The sequence below is a fragment of the Vanacampus margaritifer genome, chromosome 6, assembly GCF_051991255.1.
Source record: "Vanacampus margaritifer isolate UIUO_Vmar chromosome 6, RoL_Vmar_1.0, whole genome shotgun sequence".
Lineage (NCBI taxonomy): Eukaryota > Metazoa > Chordata > Actinopteri > Syngnathiformes > Syngnathidae > Vanacampus > Vanacampus margaritifer.
In genome coordinates, this window is record NC_135437.1 from 28856329 (window position 1) to 28877387 (window position 21059).

At 38.8% G+C, this 21059-nt stretch overlaps 2 protein-coding genes across 3 annotated transcripts; both read right to left on the reverse strand.

The window, feature by feature from the left end:
- Positions 1-548: 548 nt before the first annotated feature.
- On the reverse strand, positions 549-9496 carry hbp1 (HMG-box transcription factor 1). 2 transcript variants are annotated; one of them, XM_077569311.1, is made up of 11 exons: positions 9445-9496; positions 8183-8346; positions 6864-7044; positions 6068-6188; positions 5879-5993; positions 4654-4775; positions 3789-3945; positions 3561-3705; positions 2763-3059; positions 1845-1986; positions 549-1301 (listed from the first exon to the last, which is right to left on the reverse strand). In XM_077569311.1, the coding sequence occupies exons 2-11, from the start codon at positions 8253-8255 to the stop codon at positions 1284-1286; spliced, it is 1371 nt and encodes a 456-aa protein (XP_077425437.1). In that variant the 5' UTR covers positions 8256-8346; positions 9445-9496; the 3' UTR covers positions 549-1283. The 2 variants fall into 2 exon arrangements, with proteins under 2 accessions (XP_077425437.1, XP_077425438.1); XM_077569312.1 differs by having other exon boundaries at positions 8183-8343; positions 9445-9489.
- Positions 9497-10600: 1104 nt separating this feature from the next.
- On the reverse strand, positions 10601-19437 carry prkar2b (protein kinase cAMP-dependent type II regulatory subunit beta). The gene is made up of 11 exons (XM_077567826.1): positions 18931-19437; positions 17512-17547; positions 16848-16900; positions 16095-16178; positions 15875-15981; positions 15642-15795; positions 14462-14563; positions 14277-14351; positions 13752-13820; positions 12902-13037; positions 10601-11523 (listed from the first exon to the last, which is right to left on the reverse strand). The coding sequence occupies exons 1-11, from the start codon at positions 19253-19255 to the stop codon at positions 11390-11392; spliced, it is 1275 nt and encodes a 424-aa protein (XP_077423952.1). The 5' UTR covers positions 19256-19437; the 3' UTR covers positions 10601-11389.
- Positions 19438-21059: the final 1622 nt, after the last annotated feature.

Sequence of the window (21059 nt, forward strand, 5' to 3'; positions counted from 1 at the left end):
ATTGTTTTGGTTGGTGTTTGAAGGGCAATAATCGTCCGGTTATAATCACCGGACGATTAATTGGTCTGGCTTATTATTAGTTGAATAATGTGAAGTGCTCTAGATGATGTATCAATACAGTATTGATATTGATATCAGTTGTATCAATACAGTATTTCTAGAATGTAATTAGCGTATATATAATAAAAAGAAAACCAAAAAATGAGCATGTGCAATTTAAAATAATTGCTTATGTGGACAATTTGTGTAATATAAATTGTAATGATAATACATTGTGTTCATCACCATTTGAACGGGTGGTCTTAAATGAAAGCTTAAGTGCAGTTGCTGCTTGCACTTTTGTTTTTAATGTTGCCGCAGATAGCGGAGAATTCAATAAAAGACACTTTCCAAGTGTAATTGGCTTCGAAGCATCAAGCGTTCCCGGATTTGCTCCTTCCAAACAGTTTGCCCGCTGCGGCGTGTCTAATGGGCCAAATGGTGACTAACGAAAAGCAAATGAGAGGAACTGGTGGGGGGAAAGCACAAAGCACACAAGAGAGACGATGCAAGTTTTACAAAAATTATTTATAATATGATACAAGGATATTCTGTGCAATTCCGGGCTGTGAAACCTGTACATTATGAACATTATTGCGACCTGAAAGCGAGCACAAACACATTTCCTCTAGAATACAAAGGCTGTATAGTTGAAGTTTACATATTTATTCATAACATGATATAAAGTGCAATAGGAATGAACACTGACAGCGAAAAGGCCTGAAGTGCTCGGTGACTTGAGTGTAAACTGATCACTGATCAACGTATGGCAAAAGTCTATGAAGACTTAAGTTGGCTACAGATCCCAGGGAGATTGAACAGATTTCTACAACATTATCAAAAGGCATGACAGGTTTGCCGTTTATGTGCAATATCCTGAAAAATATCACAAGGAAGTGAGTGAGAAACGTTGCCGTAAAATCCCCCTTTTATACAATTATAACTAGACGTGTTGACTTTTGCTATAGTGAAGCATACATAGCACCGCAGGCTAATTTTCCGTATGAAATAAAACCAGGAGGTTCATTCCTACCAAAAGAGGAATACAAGGTCCTTTTGCATTAGCGATAGAGTAAGAAAATATACGCACTTAGTTAGTGGCCAGGCGGCATGCCGGCTTTCGAACGTTCGTCCTGCCTTCGTTGAAAGGTTTACGAAAGTAGGCGGAGTCGGCATCCTCGCGGTCGGCCGTCAAGAAGAGAGGCGAGCCAAAGAGCCGGACGTCAAGCGTGCAGGGATTCTTCTTAAGTCTGCTGGGAACCCTGTCACAAGACACAGGTTCAATTTGGACTGGGAACAACTAATTGTACTCAAAAACCCATTCCAGGCCCCAAAGAACATATTTTCTTTTCATTAAAAAAAAAAATCTTATAAAGTGTATTATTTACCCTATATACACTGTAGTACAGAGATGGCAAATCCAGGTCCAGAAAGTAAAAACCCTGCCACAGTTTGGCTTTAGCCCTCATACTAGCTAGTAAACAAGCACCCTGGGAGCTAGCTAAGGAGGTAGCTAGCTAGCACTTGGGGCCAAACTGTGGCAGGCTAACTAGCTCCCTAGCAGGTAAACAAGCACCCGGGGAGCTAGCTAAGGAGGTAGCTAGCTAGCACCTGGGGCCAAACTGTGGCAGGCTAACTAGCTCTCTAGCAGATAAACAAGCACCCGGGGAGCTAGCTAGTATCTTGATTGCTCTCCTTTTTTCACTCCACCGTGCAACACTTGTAACTCAAAGAGCTTGTAAGTTGGGGCACTCATAAGTCAGGGCAGCGCTGCAGTACGACTAAATATGAAGCGGCGGGCTTACAGAGTTGGTTCTTTTCCGCTTCCAGCAATCGGGATTGAGGCGCTTCTGCTCCTCGGCCAGAGCCTTGGCCTCCATGGTGTACAAGCGCCGCTCCTCGTTCTTCATCTTCTTCCACTTGTCGCCCAGGATGACGCTAATGGCTCTGGAAGGGAGAAGTCAGAGTCACACTTCTTACTGGCTGGTAAAAAAAAAAAAATTAAAAAAGGAAAAATAAAGTCGAATATGTCAACTTTAAAAAAAGAAGTCGACTGAAAATGGCTGCCTCGAAGCTCCGCTGGAACCTTGTCTGCGCTGCCGAAAATTATTTAACGCGTTGTGGCTAACACAAGCGGCTCCAGTCGTATACTGAAACATAATCAGTAATTGACTTTTAAGACACTTACATGTGTAATGTAGATATAATGATGTGTGTGAACTAAATAATAGTTTGTTTACCTTAAATGGTAATCACTAGCGTGCTAATGCTAATCGCGATTGCTAACATTTAGCATAGGCTAATTCTATTGATGTTTAATAATGCACAGGAGACAATAAATAATTAGTAGTTATAGCCACTCAATTCGACTCATGTAGATGTAATGATGTATATGTGAACTAAATTATAGTTAGTGTTTGTTTACCTTAAATGGTAATCACTGGCGTGCTAATGGTAATCGAGATTGCTAACCGTTTAGCATAGGCTAATTTTGATGGTGCTTAATAATGCTCATGCACAAAAGATAATAAATAATTAGTAGTTTTAATTCAACTCAGGTTCAACCATAGTGGATTATCAAAAAATAATAATAATAAAAATTAAAATGTTACGGGGTTGTGGCGATTATTCGATGGAAGGATAATTGATTATAAAACGATTCGATAATGACAGTCCTAAAAAAGTCCCAATGCAAACCTGAGAGTAGGAATAAGAGCGCACACCTGTTGTCTTTGCCCGGGTACATCTGCGTGTACTCCACTCGGTACTTCTTGGCGAAAAGCATGAAGGCGTTCATAGGCCGCTTGCATTTGGTGGGCGTGGCGCCCCCGCCGCCCCCGCCGCCCCCCGAGGCCTGGCCCCTACCCGACTTGCCGCCGGCCGACTGCGGCGAGGTAGAGCGCTCCAGTTTGTCGCTGTCCGGGCTGGCGCCGCCGCAGCTGGACAGGGAGGCCCGGCGCTGGCGGGCCATGCTGCTCAGGACGTACACGGCGGACGAGTCCAGCGGGGTGAAGTCGTAACTGCGACACGCACACACATTCACCTTAAGCTGTCGCAGAGATTCTTAAAACCCTCGTAAAGAAAGTTTCAATTTTTGGCTTTTTATTAATAATAATATCAAATATGAGGCATATGAATAAATCACTGACTGAGCTTAAATTGCACCTAATTGTCCAAAACATTGATGTTCAAAATGACACCATCCAAAATTTCTAATTTATTATTGTCATTATTATGTGGGAAATATATAGTACACATGAGTAAACATGTCCACATTTTGGCCCATTATAAAACAGAATTTTTCAGTTTTTTTATACACACTGTACACCTGATGTGTTATAGTGCATTTCCCGCGATTACACAATTTATCCCTTCACTAGGGCAGCAACTAAACGTAGATTTATTTATTTTTTTGAACTTTCGAGTCATTAAAGCCATAATACATTTTTACCAGGATACATTCACTCAATTGCAAAAATGGATGTGTTGAGAACGTCCAAACAACACAGACATACACGTACCTTCTAAAAGTATCAAAAACCACCGAATCGTCACATTTAATGGCATCAGGGTGGTTTGGCGGCAGGCACGTGTCGCCAAGCTGCATCTCGTAGCAAGGAATCCCATGATGCACCACGGTAAGGCTCGGATAAAAGGAGGCCCACCCTGACGACGCAGATGGACAACAGATTAAAAACACATCTTCAAGATTCTTGCTCAAACTGCAAACTAGCCATCCATTCCTGTACCTTTACTCCTGACGAAAAAGGGGTGGTCCAGTCGGCATTCGGCTGTTAAAAGGCCATCTTCGGGGGAGCCGGGGTCAAAAGTCAGCTTTAGAATTGCCTGGCCGTAAGACAACGTCTCTTCGTGGCTTATCAGCTTCAAGCCCTTGGAGCCAAATCTCTAAAAATGTGGAAAAGGACGGATCATGCTTCAAAAACACAACTACTCGAAAAATAAATGAATAACTACACAAAAACAAGTGACAAAAGATTTGGCAAGTTGAATGATAAAAATTTGACAAAAATCAAACAAAACTTTTACGACGGGCAAACTAAGGCCCAAAACAATTTACAAATAAAAGGAAAAAGAAAGGCTAAAAATATGGTCTTAAGAATCTGACACACAAAAATGAAAACAAATCAGACAGCAAAAAAAAAAACAGAGCAAAAATATTACAAAAGAAATGGACAAAAATCTCACAAATCTGCATAAAAATCTGACAAAAGTTTACAAAAACTTGGGGGCGGGGGGTCTTTCCAAAAAAAATTAAAAAAAATTCTCGATACTTGTCATTATTTTTTTTATATATAAAAAAAATCTGATTCACTCATCTTCAAAAAAAATATGAAAAAGAAGAGGGAAGAAATGACAAAAACAGAATCAAGTTTGATAGGAAAAAAATGACAAAATACAAATAAGTAACAGATGAATGAAGTAGTTTGCTGGCTGGTTTAAAAATATGTGTTCACGTGGCATACAAAAAAAAATCTGTTATTCACTGTAGTCGTATCTTTATGAGAACACAGACTGCTGCCACCTTGTGGTCATCTTGAGTACACTGCAACAAAGGCTTTGATGCAGTCGGTGAAGGTTGGGGGGCCCACGAACCTTAAGTGAGGAGGCAGAAGACTGCATCATGCTGTCGTCGTCGGAATCGTCATCAGAATCCCCGAGCTCGTCTGCCTCCTGCCACTCCACGTTTAGGCCGCGATGGAAGCGAAGGCGGGTTCCTGCAAAACCCAAATTCTTCTCAGTATGCATCTCGTATACTTCTAGTCATATGAAGGGGGTTTTCCGTTTACAACATTCTCCACATACAGAACGTACTTTCGAAATGCGCAATGAACTATTTTCTGCAAAAGAGGAACACCTTGAATGAAAGTCAGGCAACATTTTGACATTACAGAAAAAAATGAGGCATAGCTGCCAAAATATAGAAAGATTGCAACAAAGCCGACAAAAATTGGGCATAAAAAATCTTACAAATATGACAAAAAAAAAGGGAAATAAACATCAAGATAATACATCTGGCCAAAATTTGGTAAAAATGGTGTGGAGGGGTGTTGAATTTAAATCTGGTGAGCTCAGATACAAATCTTGCAAAGATATTTCAAGTCTGAAAAAATATAAAAATAAGATAAAACTCTTGACAAAAATGATTATAAAATGATTTTAAAAATAAACAAAAATATTTCTGACAAAATTCCAAAAGTCGTGATAAAAGTGGGGACGAAAACTACTGACAAAATTTGACAAAACTTTTTATTTTTTTTAATACAAAAAAATTGTAAAAGGAAATCAGACAAAAATTAGGGAGAGAAAAAATTTAGGAAAAATCACAAATATGACAAAAATGGAGTAAAAAAAATCTGGGTTGGGGGGGATTTAATAAAAATTTAGCAAGCCTCAGATAAAAATCTGGCAAAGATATACTAATAAGTGTGACATAATAACACAATAATAGAAAAATAAAGTCTTGACAAAAATTATTTAAAAAAATAGAAATAATTCAAAAGCAATTGACAAAAACATGATAAAATTAGGGACGAAAACTACTGATAAAATTTACAAAACGTATTATTTTATTTTATTTTAAATACAATTTTTTTTTAAAGAAATCTGACAAAAAATGGGCAAAGCAAAAACTTAAAAAATAAATAAATAAAAATACTGTGAATAAACTAAGATTGTTGCTCTTTAAACACATTTCTACAATTTCTTCGACTTCGACATGGCGTAGTGACAGACTACAACATCTTCCAACTTTGTCGCCGCCATATCGGCGGAACTCCGACCACCCCGTGTGTGCGTGTTTTGATGGCGTGCCACCAACCTTTCAGGAAGCAGTGCCAGGCGGTGGAGGGCCATGAATGAGACCAGGCCATGTCTTCGTCATCAGAAAAGGACGACGACATGGAGAAAACTCCCGACTCGGACTCGCTGCTGGCCTGTCGTACGTGACGAGGAACGAGCGTCAGAGAAACGCCAGCATGTGATGGGATCTAGACAGCGCGCGAGTTACCCGGACACGCCTGCGCTCCCTGAGGTGACCTCTGGAGGGGTTGGGCGCGCTGCTGGCCAGCGGAGGACGGGCGTAGGAATGTAAACTCTTGCTGTTGCCAAAGATGTGGACTGGAGATGATCTGCCGTTGGAGGAAAGACCACAACAAAGACAAGAAGTTGAAACCATTTCCTCTGTCACACTTCAAAAACTTTCCCGCGTGCTCTTTACGTGTTGTCACCACCAGACACTTCATTAGGTACACGTGCATTATCGTACAAGGGCTAACCGTAAAAGCAAAAGTATCCCAAAAAAATACTAATTACTCCTGTGGTGGATAATTTTTTGTCTTGAGATACTAGCAAAAATTTGAGTGCAGTCCAGACCACCACCACTAGATGTCGCCATCTAACATCACCTTTGTCCAACATCAATTCACATTGGTTTCCTTATAGTAGGACAATATCAGTTGGTGGTGCTAATGTACCAATCAGTAAAATACTTTGCCAAAAGTCCCCACAGAAGAAGAACAAGAAAGGACAATATATGAGGTACTGTACAGAACCTGATAAAGAAAAATCTTCTTTTTTTTAAACAAAAAAAAAACTGGCAAAAAATATGCCAGAAAGGGACTGAAATCTGACAAAAAATTGCAAAATAATAACTGCCCGAAAATTACAATTGTCTGGCAAAAAATAAGGGAATTTGACCAAATCCTGACAACAACTGACCTCCCAAAAACGTCCCAATTTTCACTCAGCCCAAATTTTGTCTTGACCAAAAAGCCCCAAAAATTAAGTTCGGTGATGTTGCGAACCTTTTATAGGGGGCGTCTTTGAGCAGCGGGCTCTGAGGACTGGTGGCGATGTTGGCCAGCTCGGCCAGCCAGTTGGTGCTGGCCCAGCCGCTCGTCTCCTGGTGCGACACTCCGGCGCCCACCTGGAACAAGCCGGGGGACCTCTGGTCCTCTTCCACCGCCTGCAACTCCGGCATGTCGTCTGCACGTTTGGCAGCAAGTACATTAGTATACAGTAAAACCGCACAATAGCGCACATTTGCAAGATAACACTTTAAATTCTGAATTGTGAGTAGTACACTTTCATATTTAGATGTATGCTCTGGTTGTCTGTGTTAAAGTAGACTTGTTTGAAGGGTTGGAATTACCGGAATTTCTGTTAGCACGTGTATAGGGTTTCCAATTATACGTTAGCATTAAGATTGCAAACTTTCGTTGTTTGGTTGAAAATGCATAATCTGTACATTAACTGTGATATCTATGCTAATTTGCGTTTTCTAGTCAATGGCATTTGACATTATATGCTAGCATTAAGCTAGCAAACTTTCGTTGTTTGGTTGAAATGGTTACATTTTTATATTAACTGTGACATCTATGCTAATTTTCGTTTCCTAGTCAATGGCATTTCACATTATATGCTAGCATTAAGCTAGCAATCTTTCGTTGTTTGGTTGAAAATGCTTACATTTTTATATTAACTGTGACATCTATGCTAATTTTCGTTTCCTAGTCAATGGCATTTCACATTATATGCTAGCATTAAGCTAGCAATCTTTCGTTGTTTGGTTGAAAATGCTTACATTTTTATATTAACTGTGACATCTATGCTAATTTTCATTTCCTAGTCAATGGCATTTCACCTTATGTTAGCATTAGTCTGCATTTGTTAGCCAAAATGATATAGCTTGGTTGAAAACACTTAATTGTCTATTGTAAGCTATTTGTATGTGTTGGCGCTCCGTGCGTGTTAAAGTAGCAGCTGTATGGAGGTTTATAATTACGGTGACATCCATGCTAATGTTAGCCAGTCTATGATGTTTTGAATGATATGCTAACATTAAGCAAACCGACTGGTTAGCCTTCGTACGTTCGTATTCAAATACACAATGTTTAATTCTCTTTTGTTTTATGTGTCAGCATGCTTTGCTTCTTACTTGGAGAACTATGTGAAGAAGTCATCCTTTCCTTTTATAAAAGTGATATTATATGATAGTTTGCCATTTCTTGAGAGTATGAGCGCGAGAACTAGCGCGTAAAGTGTGTGGGACGGGTAAAACGATAACAAAAATTCATTTGGCATGTGTAACCTTCACGCAAAGGTGATTTGACATCTCCGTTACCGAAGTCCATGTTGCAGCCGGGCGAGGACGGCAGGTCCTCGTTGCACTTGAGCGGATCGTACATCTCGTCCATTCTGGCAATGACGTGTTGATTCTTCTTCAACTAACGGGATGCTTGTGAACTCACTCGGATTCCGTCCTTATAATCTTCATCACATGACCTGCTTTTGGGCAAAAAAGAAATGTGAAATGACTAAATGTAGAGTTACAATACTTCATGTTCCGCATCATGCTGCTTTTGTTTCTATTTATGTCAGTTGCCGTGTGTTGCTATCATTTTAATAACTGCATTTTTTAAAAAGATTTTTAAAAAATAAATACCTACAGGAGTAAGGCTGTATGTAATACTACTCTTGTGAGGTTGAATATTTAGAATAAAAAGTTTTGTATTTTCAAAATTACTTTGTGAGAATCATTTTCTAGATAAAAAGTTTTATATTTTCAAGATTAAAGTCATAATGTTATGAGAAGTGATGTTTTTGTTGTCATTCTACTCAAACATCTTCTGAATACAACATAAGCGTAAAAACGGATTGAATGGAATAGAGTTGCAGCCTTCATGAATAAAAATTTAATATGATGCGGGGGCGGGTGGATTCCTTTGTCTCTCGAACCCCGTGGTGAACGTATAGGGGCGGTCACGTGACCCTCTGCGCGCAGGCCTTGTTTATAAACTTGCGAGCTTTCTTACGCATGCGCACCAGAGCTCATTCATTCCCAACTGCGCAGCCTTGTCGACAAACAGCTGCCAAAGTGACACTTAAACACTCGCCAAACGACAGTTATCACAACCTAACCGTCAATGCTGCTAAAATACGTTTTCAAACGACTATTTTGATATCGCGAGATAAAAAAGAAAAGTGCGGTGGTCGCTCTTTATTTTTTGCTGTCTTTTCACTGTAAACAAAAGAATGTCAACAAGTTGGGGCATGACGCAACCTCGCTCGCTGGCCCTCTTGATAATGAATGACATCGGGACCGTCGGGACACAAGATGTCAAGCGGATCGAACCGATTGAATGACTTTCGTCGCCACATTTAGATCGCTGTCAGCGATAAAACAAGCCAAGCGAGGCAGTGGGAGAGTGAAAAAAAACGACGGTCAACCTGCCGTTCGACGCTCAAGAACCGTTTGACAACCTCGCTAACGTCCCCCGACTGTGACACAAACACGCCTTGTAAGATTATCTCCCGTTTAAAATCACTTTTGAGCTTTATTTCATCGAGGGAAGACACAAAAAAAGTAGCCAAACACTCACTTACCAGACCTGTCGCCATCAAGAAACTCTGTGAGGTATTCACTCGAGGGCTCGGGGAGGTTCTCAAACCAAGACGTCCTATTGGATAAATGGTGTGTCAATAATTTGAACGTCGTGATTCTATTGGACGTTGTGGTTGGGAAAAAACATGGAGGGCGGGGTGGAGTTTGTTGATCGTCGTGTGATTGGACAAAAGTCCACGCCTGGAACCGCCCACAAACAGCTGATTGGCAACAACATGAACAATACCGAGATGTTCTTTCTCTCTTTTTTCATCAGCAATGTAGCAAGTACTGAAGTTACGCTACATGCCAGTACTGCATACTCGCTCACTTTTCTTACGGGATACAAATACATACTCGTAACGAGTAATGGCGTATCGAGAAAAATATGAATCAATCAATCAATTGGGATTGTACAATATGAAAATCACATGAGACCAGAATTAAAAAAGAAGAGAAAAAGGTTGCAGAAAGTACGGCGGTAACTCTGAGCTGAGCATGCATTTTTGTGCCACGTGACCGTGTCCATTTTTATGTTTTGTTGTTGTTTTTGGTCAGCGTTGGTCAGCTTTTCGATAGTTGCTGTTGTAGTTTTGCCTGGTTTTTGACAGGATTTGACATTTTGTCAACTGTTTTTTCGGATGCTTTTTTTTGTCCAAGTTTTTTCAAAATTTTGTGTGTTTCCGTTTTTTGTTAATTTTAGTTTTTGTCCAAGTTAGGTCAGATTTCGTTTTTTGTAATCGTTTTTATTGGCCATGTATTTGTCACTTTGTTTAAGTTCTTGTTGCCCAATTGTTTTCTTTTGTTAGGTGTTTTTTTTTTCAGTCACATTTTTGTCCAAACTTTATTGATTTTTTAGTCAGTATGTTTGTTTTCTCCATTTTTTGTCAGATTTTTAAGAGTATTTGTCAGGTGTTTTGTTATTTTTTTTTGCAAAATATTTGTGATTTTGTGACCTTTGAAATCATTTTTGTGTCAGATATTTGTTAGTTCTTTATAATTGATGTTTGGTCAGGTGTCTTTTTTTTTTTTGCCATATTCTGGGAGCTCAACTTGGGGGAAAATTGTGTCTTTGGTTCATGTAGATGATATGTTTTCATAAAATCATGTCATTCAATATTGAAAGAATGGATGAGCTGGGATGACACACTAAACAAATGAATACAAAAGTGTTTTTATTGACATGAAAAGTGAAACATACAGTCATCATTATGGGTTAGCGTTGAAGAAAACAGAAGTACCTGCACAAGGGACGAAAAGAGAGATTATTTTTAAATTAGATTTGTTTGATTCGGATCTTACAACATCCAGAAAACTTCACTTATTCACTTTAAATTTAGTGGCTCTCCTTTTGAAAACGATACCTAAAATGGAGGTAGACAGAAGCATAATCTTAAAATATGCTTTACTGACACACACATACACACAAAATAATTACTTATATTTTACAGAAAAACAAAAAATGAATTAAATATTGCCACACGTGATTTAAACTATAGGGGGCAATTTAACCAATTAAATGTACTTGCTATTAAATTGTACAACACTGTGTTGGTAAGTCTTAAAAAACTATCCGCTCTCTCTCTGAAGGTTTTTTTTTTGTTTGTTTTTTGCAAAAGAATAGTAGTAGGCCACCAGGCCCGCACATTAACACAGAAATACTCTGTAAAAATGTTGAGGTACCAGCGTGTCGACATTCTGTCCGAGCCAAAAAACTTCTTTTTAGCCAATACTCAAAGGAAAATGGGACACCGACACAGGTCAAAGGGCGATTGGATGGAAAAGGAGCGTCAAGCGACTCTGCTTTGGCGTACGTTACTTTACTGCAGAACATGAAAGTCTCATCGTGATCGTCTTGTAAGAAAAGCTTTTTTTCCCTTTTTTTTTTTTTTTTTGAAGCGGAATACGGGATGGGTCGCCGAGAAGCCGCCCGTCCCACGAGCCGTCTCAGGCGCACTGCTGCTGGATCTCGGTGCGACTCCCGAACAGCGTCAGGAGCTGCTCCTCGTAGTTGGCAATGTTTCTTTTCATGATGTCCATGCACGGGCCCAGAAGACGCTCAAAGGCTTTCACGTCAATCACTGACAAAACACAAGAGGAGGAAAAACACGTTTACGGGACAGACTTGGGGTCACCATCCACACATTCTGCACTAAAGAAACCGTCTGGAAATGTGTTTGTCTCATTCAATCATTCGCTGCCAGTGACGGCAATAGACGTTTTAATGATCCATTTTAAACTGAGCTGGCAGTGAATGAGTTAACCTTTAAACGTGTACTTTAACTAAATGAGTGCGTTAATTTAGAATTAATTTTAAGTTCCTTAATTTTTTCTAACGCGCGATTAATGACCGCCCCTGACTTGGAAAAGCCTTGCTGGGGGGAATTCCAGTCGCGACGTGTCAACATTTAGCAAATAATAAATGTAATAATAATGCATATATTTGTGAACACTGCGGTCAAGTTGTATTTATCATTTTAAAAATGGCCAGAATATCACAAGTTACTTTACTTAAAAAATTACATAGCTCTTAATATGAAAAGAAAAATGCACTGAGCTGTCACCAACGTCTATCAAATGCAATTATGCCATCTAGTGGCAGAAATATGACCTGAACACAAATCAATATCACACTCGTTTTTTTTTTTTTAAGTAGAGTACATCTTTTTAATTTTAGCTCAATGTTATGAATTATTATGAAATGACTGATCAATGACTAAAAGATGCAGCCACATTGCTATTAGTTAAAAAAAATCCCCACTTTTATGTTAGCAAGAGTATGAAAACTTAAGAGAAAAAAATGAATTGTACATTTTATTTTACATTTAGAACAGATATCATCTGTGCGATTAATCCTGTGTTAACTGTTGAAGTCATGCGATTAATTATGATTCAAAAATGTAATCGCCTGACACCACTAACATGAACACAAACTGAGTAAATAACAAGATTCACAAGCATATTCGTTTTATCCGAAGCAAAAACTAATATTACCGCACCTTAGTTGCGACGGTGTGCGTTTCATCATTTAAATGTACGTGTAGTCGGGTTACATTTATTATACTGCCCCCTGGTGGACACAACAGGCACAACAGACACACAAGTCCCCTTACATTAATACATTAAATAATAATGCACACATTTATTACTTCTTTATATTCTATTTATTTACAGTATGTCATTACTATATATTCTTTTTTTTTTATCAAATACAATACAATAAAATCTTTGCATTTTGGGGGCTGGAATGGATTAATGGCATTTCCATTGATTTCAAAGGGGAAAGATGATTTGAGTGTTTTGAGCTAAAAGTGTGAGCATAAAACAAATTCAACTCTTAAGTCAGCGCTGCATGCCGCCGTATTTGATTACGTGTGACGTTTGTGTCCTTACTGGTATTTTGCGAAACCCACACAGGCAAGCACAGTCCCGGGCTCAAAATGGCCGCCTGACATTTACCCAAACATTTGACGCTCCCCACAGCGTAGGCGGAAGCGGCGCACGCCTTGTTCGTGACCAGCGCCAACTCCCCAAAGTACTGGCCCCGGGAGCACGTGGCGATTTCCACTTCCTCTTCGTCCTGCTCCTTTTTCGTCTGGGAATAAGGAAGTGCACAACACATGATCAAAAACTTTCTCAAACATTTGATGGCCAGCTAACGCTTACAGGGGAGACCTTTTTTTTGGGGGTTATCAAATATTGAAGATAGGGCTGGGCGATATGGCCCAAAAATAAAATCTCAGGATGATTACAATTTGAATCGATTTGAATCTAATAAACTCAACAAACGTTTATTTAAAATTTTTCATTTATTCAGAAATAATTCCAGTACTAAAATGTCTCTTGTTAAAAAATAAATAAATACATAAAATATGACATTATTCTTGTAACTAGACTGGGAATGCCGAATGCTAACAGCTGAATGCTAGGATTTGAATGTGTGTGGAATTGAACGTTAAATTGTGCCAATACGGTAAGTAACGTGGAATCAGACGACGTATATACCCTGGGAGGCGTGAATTTTTCAAGCAAATCGAAATTTGAGCGGCGTAAATCGGAGCTATTTTGTGGGAGTTGTTACACGGCAAAAAAGTGTGGAGAATAAAAATCACATTCAGCATTCCCACACACAAAAAAAAAAAATGTAAAAAAAAAAAAAAAGCCTTTAGAATAGCAATTTATTGCAAATTATTTTGTGGGCACCCGGTTTGAGAACCTACGTATATATTATAAAAACAAAAATATACACATTATGTATATATATATATATATATATATATATTTTTTTTTTCTTCAGCGTAAAACTCACCCTGCTCTTCTTGATGGTGATGCGAACTTGGCCCGACTCCACAATGTAGAAACAATCGGCCAATTCGCCCTGTCAACAAAACAATGACATTGGATATTACTTTTTTTTTTTTTTTTATATAGATTTTTTTTTTTCATCATAACATGGTCAAACAACATAAAAACATACAGAAATACAATACATACATACAAAATGTACAGAAGGGCCGGGTCATTTGTAGGTTAAGTAAAAAAAGAAAAAAACTTTAAATGCAAAATATATATTTAAAAATACATGGTTGCGCTTCAAACTGTTAATTTAAGCAATTATAACAAAATATTTACTTAACAAAATAACAAATTGTCCATTTTACAAATACATATTTTCTGTATTTTTTTAAAATCAATTACAAGTTTACATTTTTTCTAATAAGGTAAATGATTTTTAAACACACCACAGATAGTAACAGATAACTTTTAATTGAGCAATTAAAGTATATTCACAATTAATGCAACAAATAGTTACAATTCAATGTATATACGTCACCTGTGCAATGATCTGCTGCGAGTCACAGTACACTTTCGTCGATATCACATCCACCACCTTCATCCTCTCGTAAAGCTGTGGAGAGATAAAAAAAATAAAAAATACATAAATAAATACTTGACATGGTTTGTCGGTGTCATGACATCCTGAAGAGCCCCCCCCAAAAAAAAGAAAAAAGTGGTGACCTCCAGTGACGTGAGCAGCGGAAGCGTTTCAATAAAGGCCTCGTACAACTTCCTCTTCTTGGCGTTGTTCTTCACGATGATCGCTCGGAACGTCAGACGATCCTGGCAAAGCAACAACAAAGTTTGCTTATTTATGTGCAAATTCTGGGCTCAGGTTTGCTTGTGCGAGGGCATGCGATGAGATTATAATGGAAATATTAATACATAAAAAAATAATCATCATCAAAAATAAACTACACATAAATAAATAAACAATAATAATAATAACATCCAAAATAATAATAATACAAATAAAATTGTAAATTAAAAAACATAATTAAAAATAATAAAAGTAAAATACACATGAATAAATAAACAATAATAATAAAAACACAAATAATAATAATCTAAAAAAAATTAAACATCTTTTATTTTTTTATTTTATTGAATGCATTCAAAATTAAATCTCAATTATTTACAAGGGGGGGAATCTTTGAATGTCTCACGTTTCGATTCGATTCCGATTTTTGGGTCTGCGATTCGATTCATAAACGATTTTCGATTAAGAAATATTTTTGTTTCAAAATGATTTGATTGACAATGATTTTTGCTTCAATTTATAGATGTGCAAGGAATTGTAATGATCTACTCCAGTCTGACTCGCTAATGCTAATTAGCGCGCTACTCGCGGCACTCTCATCACTTAAAAGAACGGCTTCACACTGCAAAAAAACAACAACTTTTATTGGAATAATTTGATTGTGACTTTTTCCTTCTACTCTCTAATGTGGCTACAATTTAACAGTGTATCAGAGCGCGTGGAACCACACTGCCCCTCAGTGGCCAAACCGGGTACAACATGAACAGCGCTCCAAATAAAGGCACACACAGACAAAGGCAAGACAGTATAAAATAATTGAAATAAAATTGATTTTGGGACATTTAAAATCGATTCTGAATCGTAGGAAGTGAGAATCGCGATTCTTATGAGAATAGTTTTTTTTGGCGCACCCCTATTTACACATTTTCGGTATTCCTGAGCCAACCTATTTGAATCGCGGTAGTACACTTCAAATTGAGCTTTCAGCTTGATTGCGGATCAAAAATTCAACTTGTGAGTTGCGAGTGCATTAGGAGGATAAGCAGCAACGGAATATGACAACTACGATGGGAGTGAAATCTTGTTTGCGTGTCAACTCACGAGGCACCAGAGGGCTCCAGGCAAGGTGGCGATGATGGTGGCGGCCCTTGGCGTGTTGTACATCAGCGCCAGTTCTCCGAAGCTGCCGCGGTTGTCGTAGCAACCCACCAGCTTCTCGGCGCCGTCCACGTTGACAAAAATGCTGAAGGTCCCCCTAAAGAGGGAAAAAGACGAGAGGAAAGATCAGAATGTTGTCTGAAGGTTTAGAAAAGTTGCTGAGGTGACATTATTACCTTTCAATCACATAGAAGCTGTCCCCGTCATCATCCTGGTCAATCACGTGTTCGCCTTCTGTGCACAACTTCTCAAACATGGCGTCCAACACTTGAGACATATCTTCCTGTACGCGGTGAGAATAGCATTTACTGAACTCCATTGCAATATTTGTTGCATCAAATTGTTTTCATTTATTCTCTGCACTCTCTTAAAGGGTCGAACAAATAATATACTCACAGGATCCAAATTCTTGAATAGAAGAATGTCCCGACACGCTTCCTGCAGTCTCTGTCGCTGCTCGTCTGTTTTGGGGTGGGCGACCTGGACGTTGGAATTGGACAACGATAAGATGGACCATCAGCAGCAACATGAAATCAAATAACTATTTGCCTCTTCGTAGTTGTTTAAGGGTAACAGCAACATATTCATATTTTTTTGTAAAAAATAAACAATTTGAGATACTGATGGGATTAAAAAAAGGAAAACAAGAAAAAGGAAAAAATATTCAAATAAAAGTATAAATAATGTAACCAATAAATATAAATATATATTTTTTTATAAAATAAAATAAAGAATTATTATTATTAATTATTTTTAATTTATTATCATTGCATTATTATTGTGTTATTTTATTTTCATCAATTATTAAATATTAAAATAACTATTAATTAACACAAATTAATTAAAATTAACACAAAAATAAATGAATATTATACAAATTTAAATAATGAATGAAATAACTATTAATTAACACATACATTAATTCAAATTAATACACAAATAAATATAACAATAAAAAAAAAATGAAATAAAATAATTTAAAAAAATTAAAAGAGAATGTAAAACTTCAAAGCAAAACACCAGAATAATACTGTAAGGCTAAAAATCTCTGCCACAACTTGTAGCATTGGATTAGATGACCTGCACCGTCCAATTTTGCTACATTGCACAAAGGAGAAGAAAAAAAACAAAAATAAGTAATCTGATTACCCTTGGCTCTTTATCGTCATCGTCTTCTTCAGGATTAAAGGCTTCGGCACACACTATATGACAAAAGGACAGCATGTCAGTCAAGTGCACAAGCTTGAGTGTGAACCGGCTTACAACTGCACCGTCCTTTTTGTCCACGAGAACAATGAACATTTCTTTTTTGGCAAACAATAACTTACAACTTTTAGTCAAAGAAACTACACCAATTCATACATTATTCATTTAGCTGAACAGCCACAGCTAACCTTTCAGTCCACTAGCTTAATGCTAACACTAACTAGCATCTATGTTGCTGTGGAACAGGCTGAAGACAAACGGTGCAGTAACACGTAGACTGACAACATAATAGCGATCACAGTCCTATATTCGTAACTCTTTGTGAAGAATGACTATTTGACGATGTCATTACTGTGCGTTTTTATAAAGTACACCATTAACGCATTCATTTCAATGGGAAAAGAATATTTGAAATACAAGTGTGGTCACAGAATAAATTCTTCTCTTATCCCAAGGCGCCACGGAATCCATCTATCTATCTATCTGTCAGGGACTTTAGATGGAAGACAGATGGGGGAAAAAATGGCGATGTGATGATGTCATGAGCGGAATCGCGTACAGTGTTTGAAGTGGCCACACGGTCCAGACATTTGCCGCCATAACTCACCTGATGCTCTCCTGATGAATCTGTTTATTATCGGCGCTGGCAAAAGACAAGAAAAAAAGCACATTAAAGTTAATGGGAGAGCTTTTCTGGTCGCGTGATGACATCCGCACGCAGCGAGCGGCGTGTGCTTTTTTTAAGCTTGACCTCTTTTGGAATATTCAGCCGGGTAAAGAGACCTCAATGGGGGACGATGTGCTTTCGAGTGTGCGCCTCCTTCACTCCAATTTGAATGACACGAAACACAATGATCGGGATAACTAGACAACAATAACAATATGTCTTTGCACAGATCAACAATGAGGGATTATTCTCACAATATGTTTATATTGAGCACTGCATCATATTAACACCTGCTTGTCATATTTGGACCCTCTCATACAGATTCAGTAAAAAAATAAAAAATAAAATAACAATAACAACATACAGTTAAAATGTGAGCAGCAACATAAAAAGACTAATGTGATAATACAACTCAAAATATCCCCAACCCCCCCAAAAAAATCACAATACCTCCCAGCTGCCAAAATAAAATAAATAAATAAAAATAATAAGAATAAAATATGGAAAAAAATACAAGTAAAACTCTTTCACCCAAAATTAATATTACATTTACAGGCTGAAAAAAGATTGATGTGTTAAAAAATATGAATGAAATGCCCAAAGATATATATAAATAAAAATATGTAATAGAGACATAAATGAATATAAAACACTAAATAAACAAATCAAAATGCCACTCAGCGCCACAAAAAAAAAAAAATTAAAAAGGTTGTGATTAAATAAAAATATCCAACCACCCACTTTCCTAAACACTAAGAATTCCTCCAAAACTAAAATATATAGTGTAGTAAACCAACAAAAAAAATCTGAACCTGACAGCTCCCAAAATAAAATAAATTAGAACGTGTCTTCTTCTTCTTCTTGAATTGAATGAATTAATCAGGCAAAAAGGAGAAAGAGACCACATATATGTGGTTAAAAAGTAGCCAAACCGAGTTAAAAAAAACAAAAACAAACAGTGCCTCTAAAATGTTTGTTTTTTTGTGTGTGCAAACGCCATTATGATGCATTGTCCATTAAGCTAACGTTGCTACGCTACATCCCCCAACTCATAGCAATCACATGGAGCTGTTAAAAAAACAACAAATGTTAAACTTAACAGCAACTTTTGCACATCTACGAGCCTTTTTTTTTTTTTTTTTTTTTTGCAACAGCACATGATGAGCATGTCGGCTGCAGCATCATGCACGCAGCCAGCCAGCCAGCCAGGCAGGCCCACTCGAGGCCTGCTCGCTCACAGAGCAACAACAAATGCAACCTTTGGAACACGTTTTCAGCCCTTTCATCAAATGGATGCAACATTTCTTGATGGCGCGTTCCTTCTCTGCACTGCGGTAACATCCGCAATGAAAGCCGTACCTTGAAAATCGTCATCGTCTTTGTCGTCGTCGTCTCCCAGCCCGTTCTCAGAGTCGATCTGCATGGCCTCGTCGACGAAATTGACCGCCTTCCCGACGCCTGCGGCGGCTCTCCGCGCTCCGTGCGGCTGCGTCGGCGGCTCCCCGCCATCTTCGTCGCCGTCTCGGCCGAAGGGCGCCCGGCGGCGGCTGCTGCTCTCGCGGTCCTTGAGGCGCGTGAAGTACTGCAGGGCGAAGTCGAGCAGGTCCACCGGCTGGTTCCTCAGCACTTCCACGGTAAAGCTCTGCAACAGCTCCGTCAGGCCCGCGGGGATTTCTATACTCATTCCTGGGGTGTGACGAGGGGGTGGGGGGGCGGCAAGAAAGGAGCGAGAAGATGGAGAGAAAAAAAAAGTAAAGAAAAGACTTGAAGTGGTGTCAAAGACGCGCTTCTTGCTCGACAAAATGCCTCTTTGGACCGAGCATCGTCATCACCATCCTCGTCTCCTTCCGATGATGATGATGGCTGTACAGGAAACCCACGCATGTGACCCGGGTTTCCATGGCAACGCCTCATCCAATGATTGCGGACTAATAGCAGATGAAGCACACTGCTGCTTCTCATGACACAAAATTCAGAGACAGGCAAGAAAATTGAAATAGGAATGAATGCTTCTGTGGCTGAGACCACGACAAATCATTTTGATCTAGAACCTTTCCGGCTCAATTTTTTTTGGGGGGGACAGCAAAAATGTGAGATACTGTAATTGCACACCCTTGTAACTGGGGATGTGGCAATTACAATGCCTGATTGACAGCAAATAAAATTTGATGTTCTAGTAGTCTTTTTTTTGCTTCGAGAAGATGGGTTGGATTACAGTAGTGATGGCAGTGCGACACTGAAGCTTCGATACAAGCTTCAAACCCTGAACTACAATTCCATAGAACCACTGCTTCAAAGCTTCTTTTGGTGCGGAAAAAAATCACGTGACATATGACGTCCGAAGCAGCGACTGATTCGTTGCCCGAATGAATCACGTGATTCTCGATTCTGACAGGTGACAGGTTGAAACAGTTTTGAATTTGAGCGTCAACCCTTCATGACCGCTCTAAACAATGTACCATTCGTGGGTTGTCGGTGTGTTGTTGGTGCTGTTGAATTGTCATTGCCTTGCGTTGTTACATTTGGTCATTCATGGAGCCAGCCAGGAAGAGAGGTCGTTCTGAAATGCGGGAACACTTCAATCTGATCACTCCTGATAAGGTAGGTGTGGCTGGCTGTTTAAAGTTATGTATGTAGATCAGAATCAGAAAAAAAACTTTAATTATCCCCGGGGGACAATTATTCAAAGGGCATTTTTTTTTCGAGGCGCAAATTAAATAAACGTTTTGACTTGGGACGGGAATGGAACCCGAGTGGCAGGTGATAATTTTACCACTGAACAACCAATGTTTAGTTGTAAAGCTTATGTAAATAGGCTTTACCTTTTTTACTTTCTTCAATTGATTTGACCGCAGTCAGGCGCATGTGTAGAAACAGTATATGTAATATGATGCACGCCAGCATCGTCGGTCCCGTGCGAGTGAGTTTTCTCTAAATGTGGAGAAGTTGTGAGCAAAAAGAGAAACCTGAGTGTCCCCCGGTCAGTTACACAAGCACACCCAACCTATGCCATATTTTACCAGCACTTTCTCAATGACTCATCAGTCTTTATTTGTCAATAGAACATGCTATTCGATCTTAGTGTGAGTCCAAAGAATTTTCAAAGCAAAGAGGCTTTAAATCCACTGCAGCCTTGCAGTTTACCAGTAGAGGTCACTGTAACTGAAGCTTGGGAGTAATGAACCTATTTTCAAAACACTTGGCTTAAGTGGTTCAGTGCTTCGCAAAAGCTTCATTTGCCCATCACTAGATTAGTCTTCAGTTTCCCCTTCTCCATCACACCTGAATCAAATGATCAGCAACCTTTGCAGAAGGCTTAGAATGATCCTGTATGATTCAGGTGTGTCAGGAGGGAGACTTGGAAAACAGATTGGCTCGGGGCTTTTGAGACCCCTATATTAGCCATCATTTGAAAACTTAATTGGGTACATGTTAATGTTGTCAAATCTATTGGTCAGTCCACATGTGACAGGTTTCAAACCTGACAG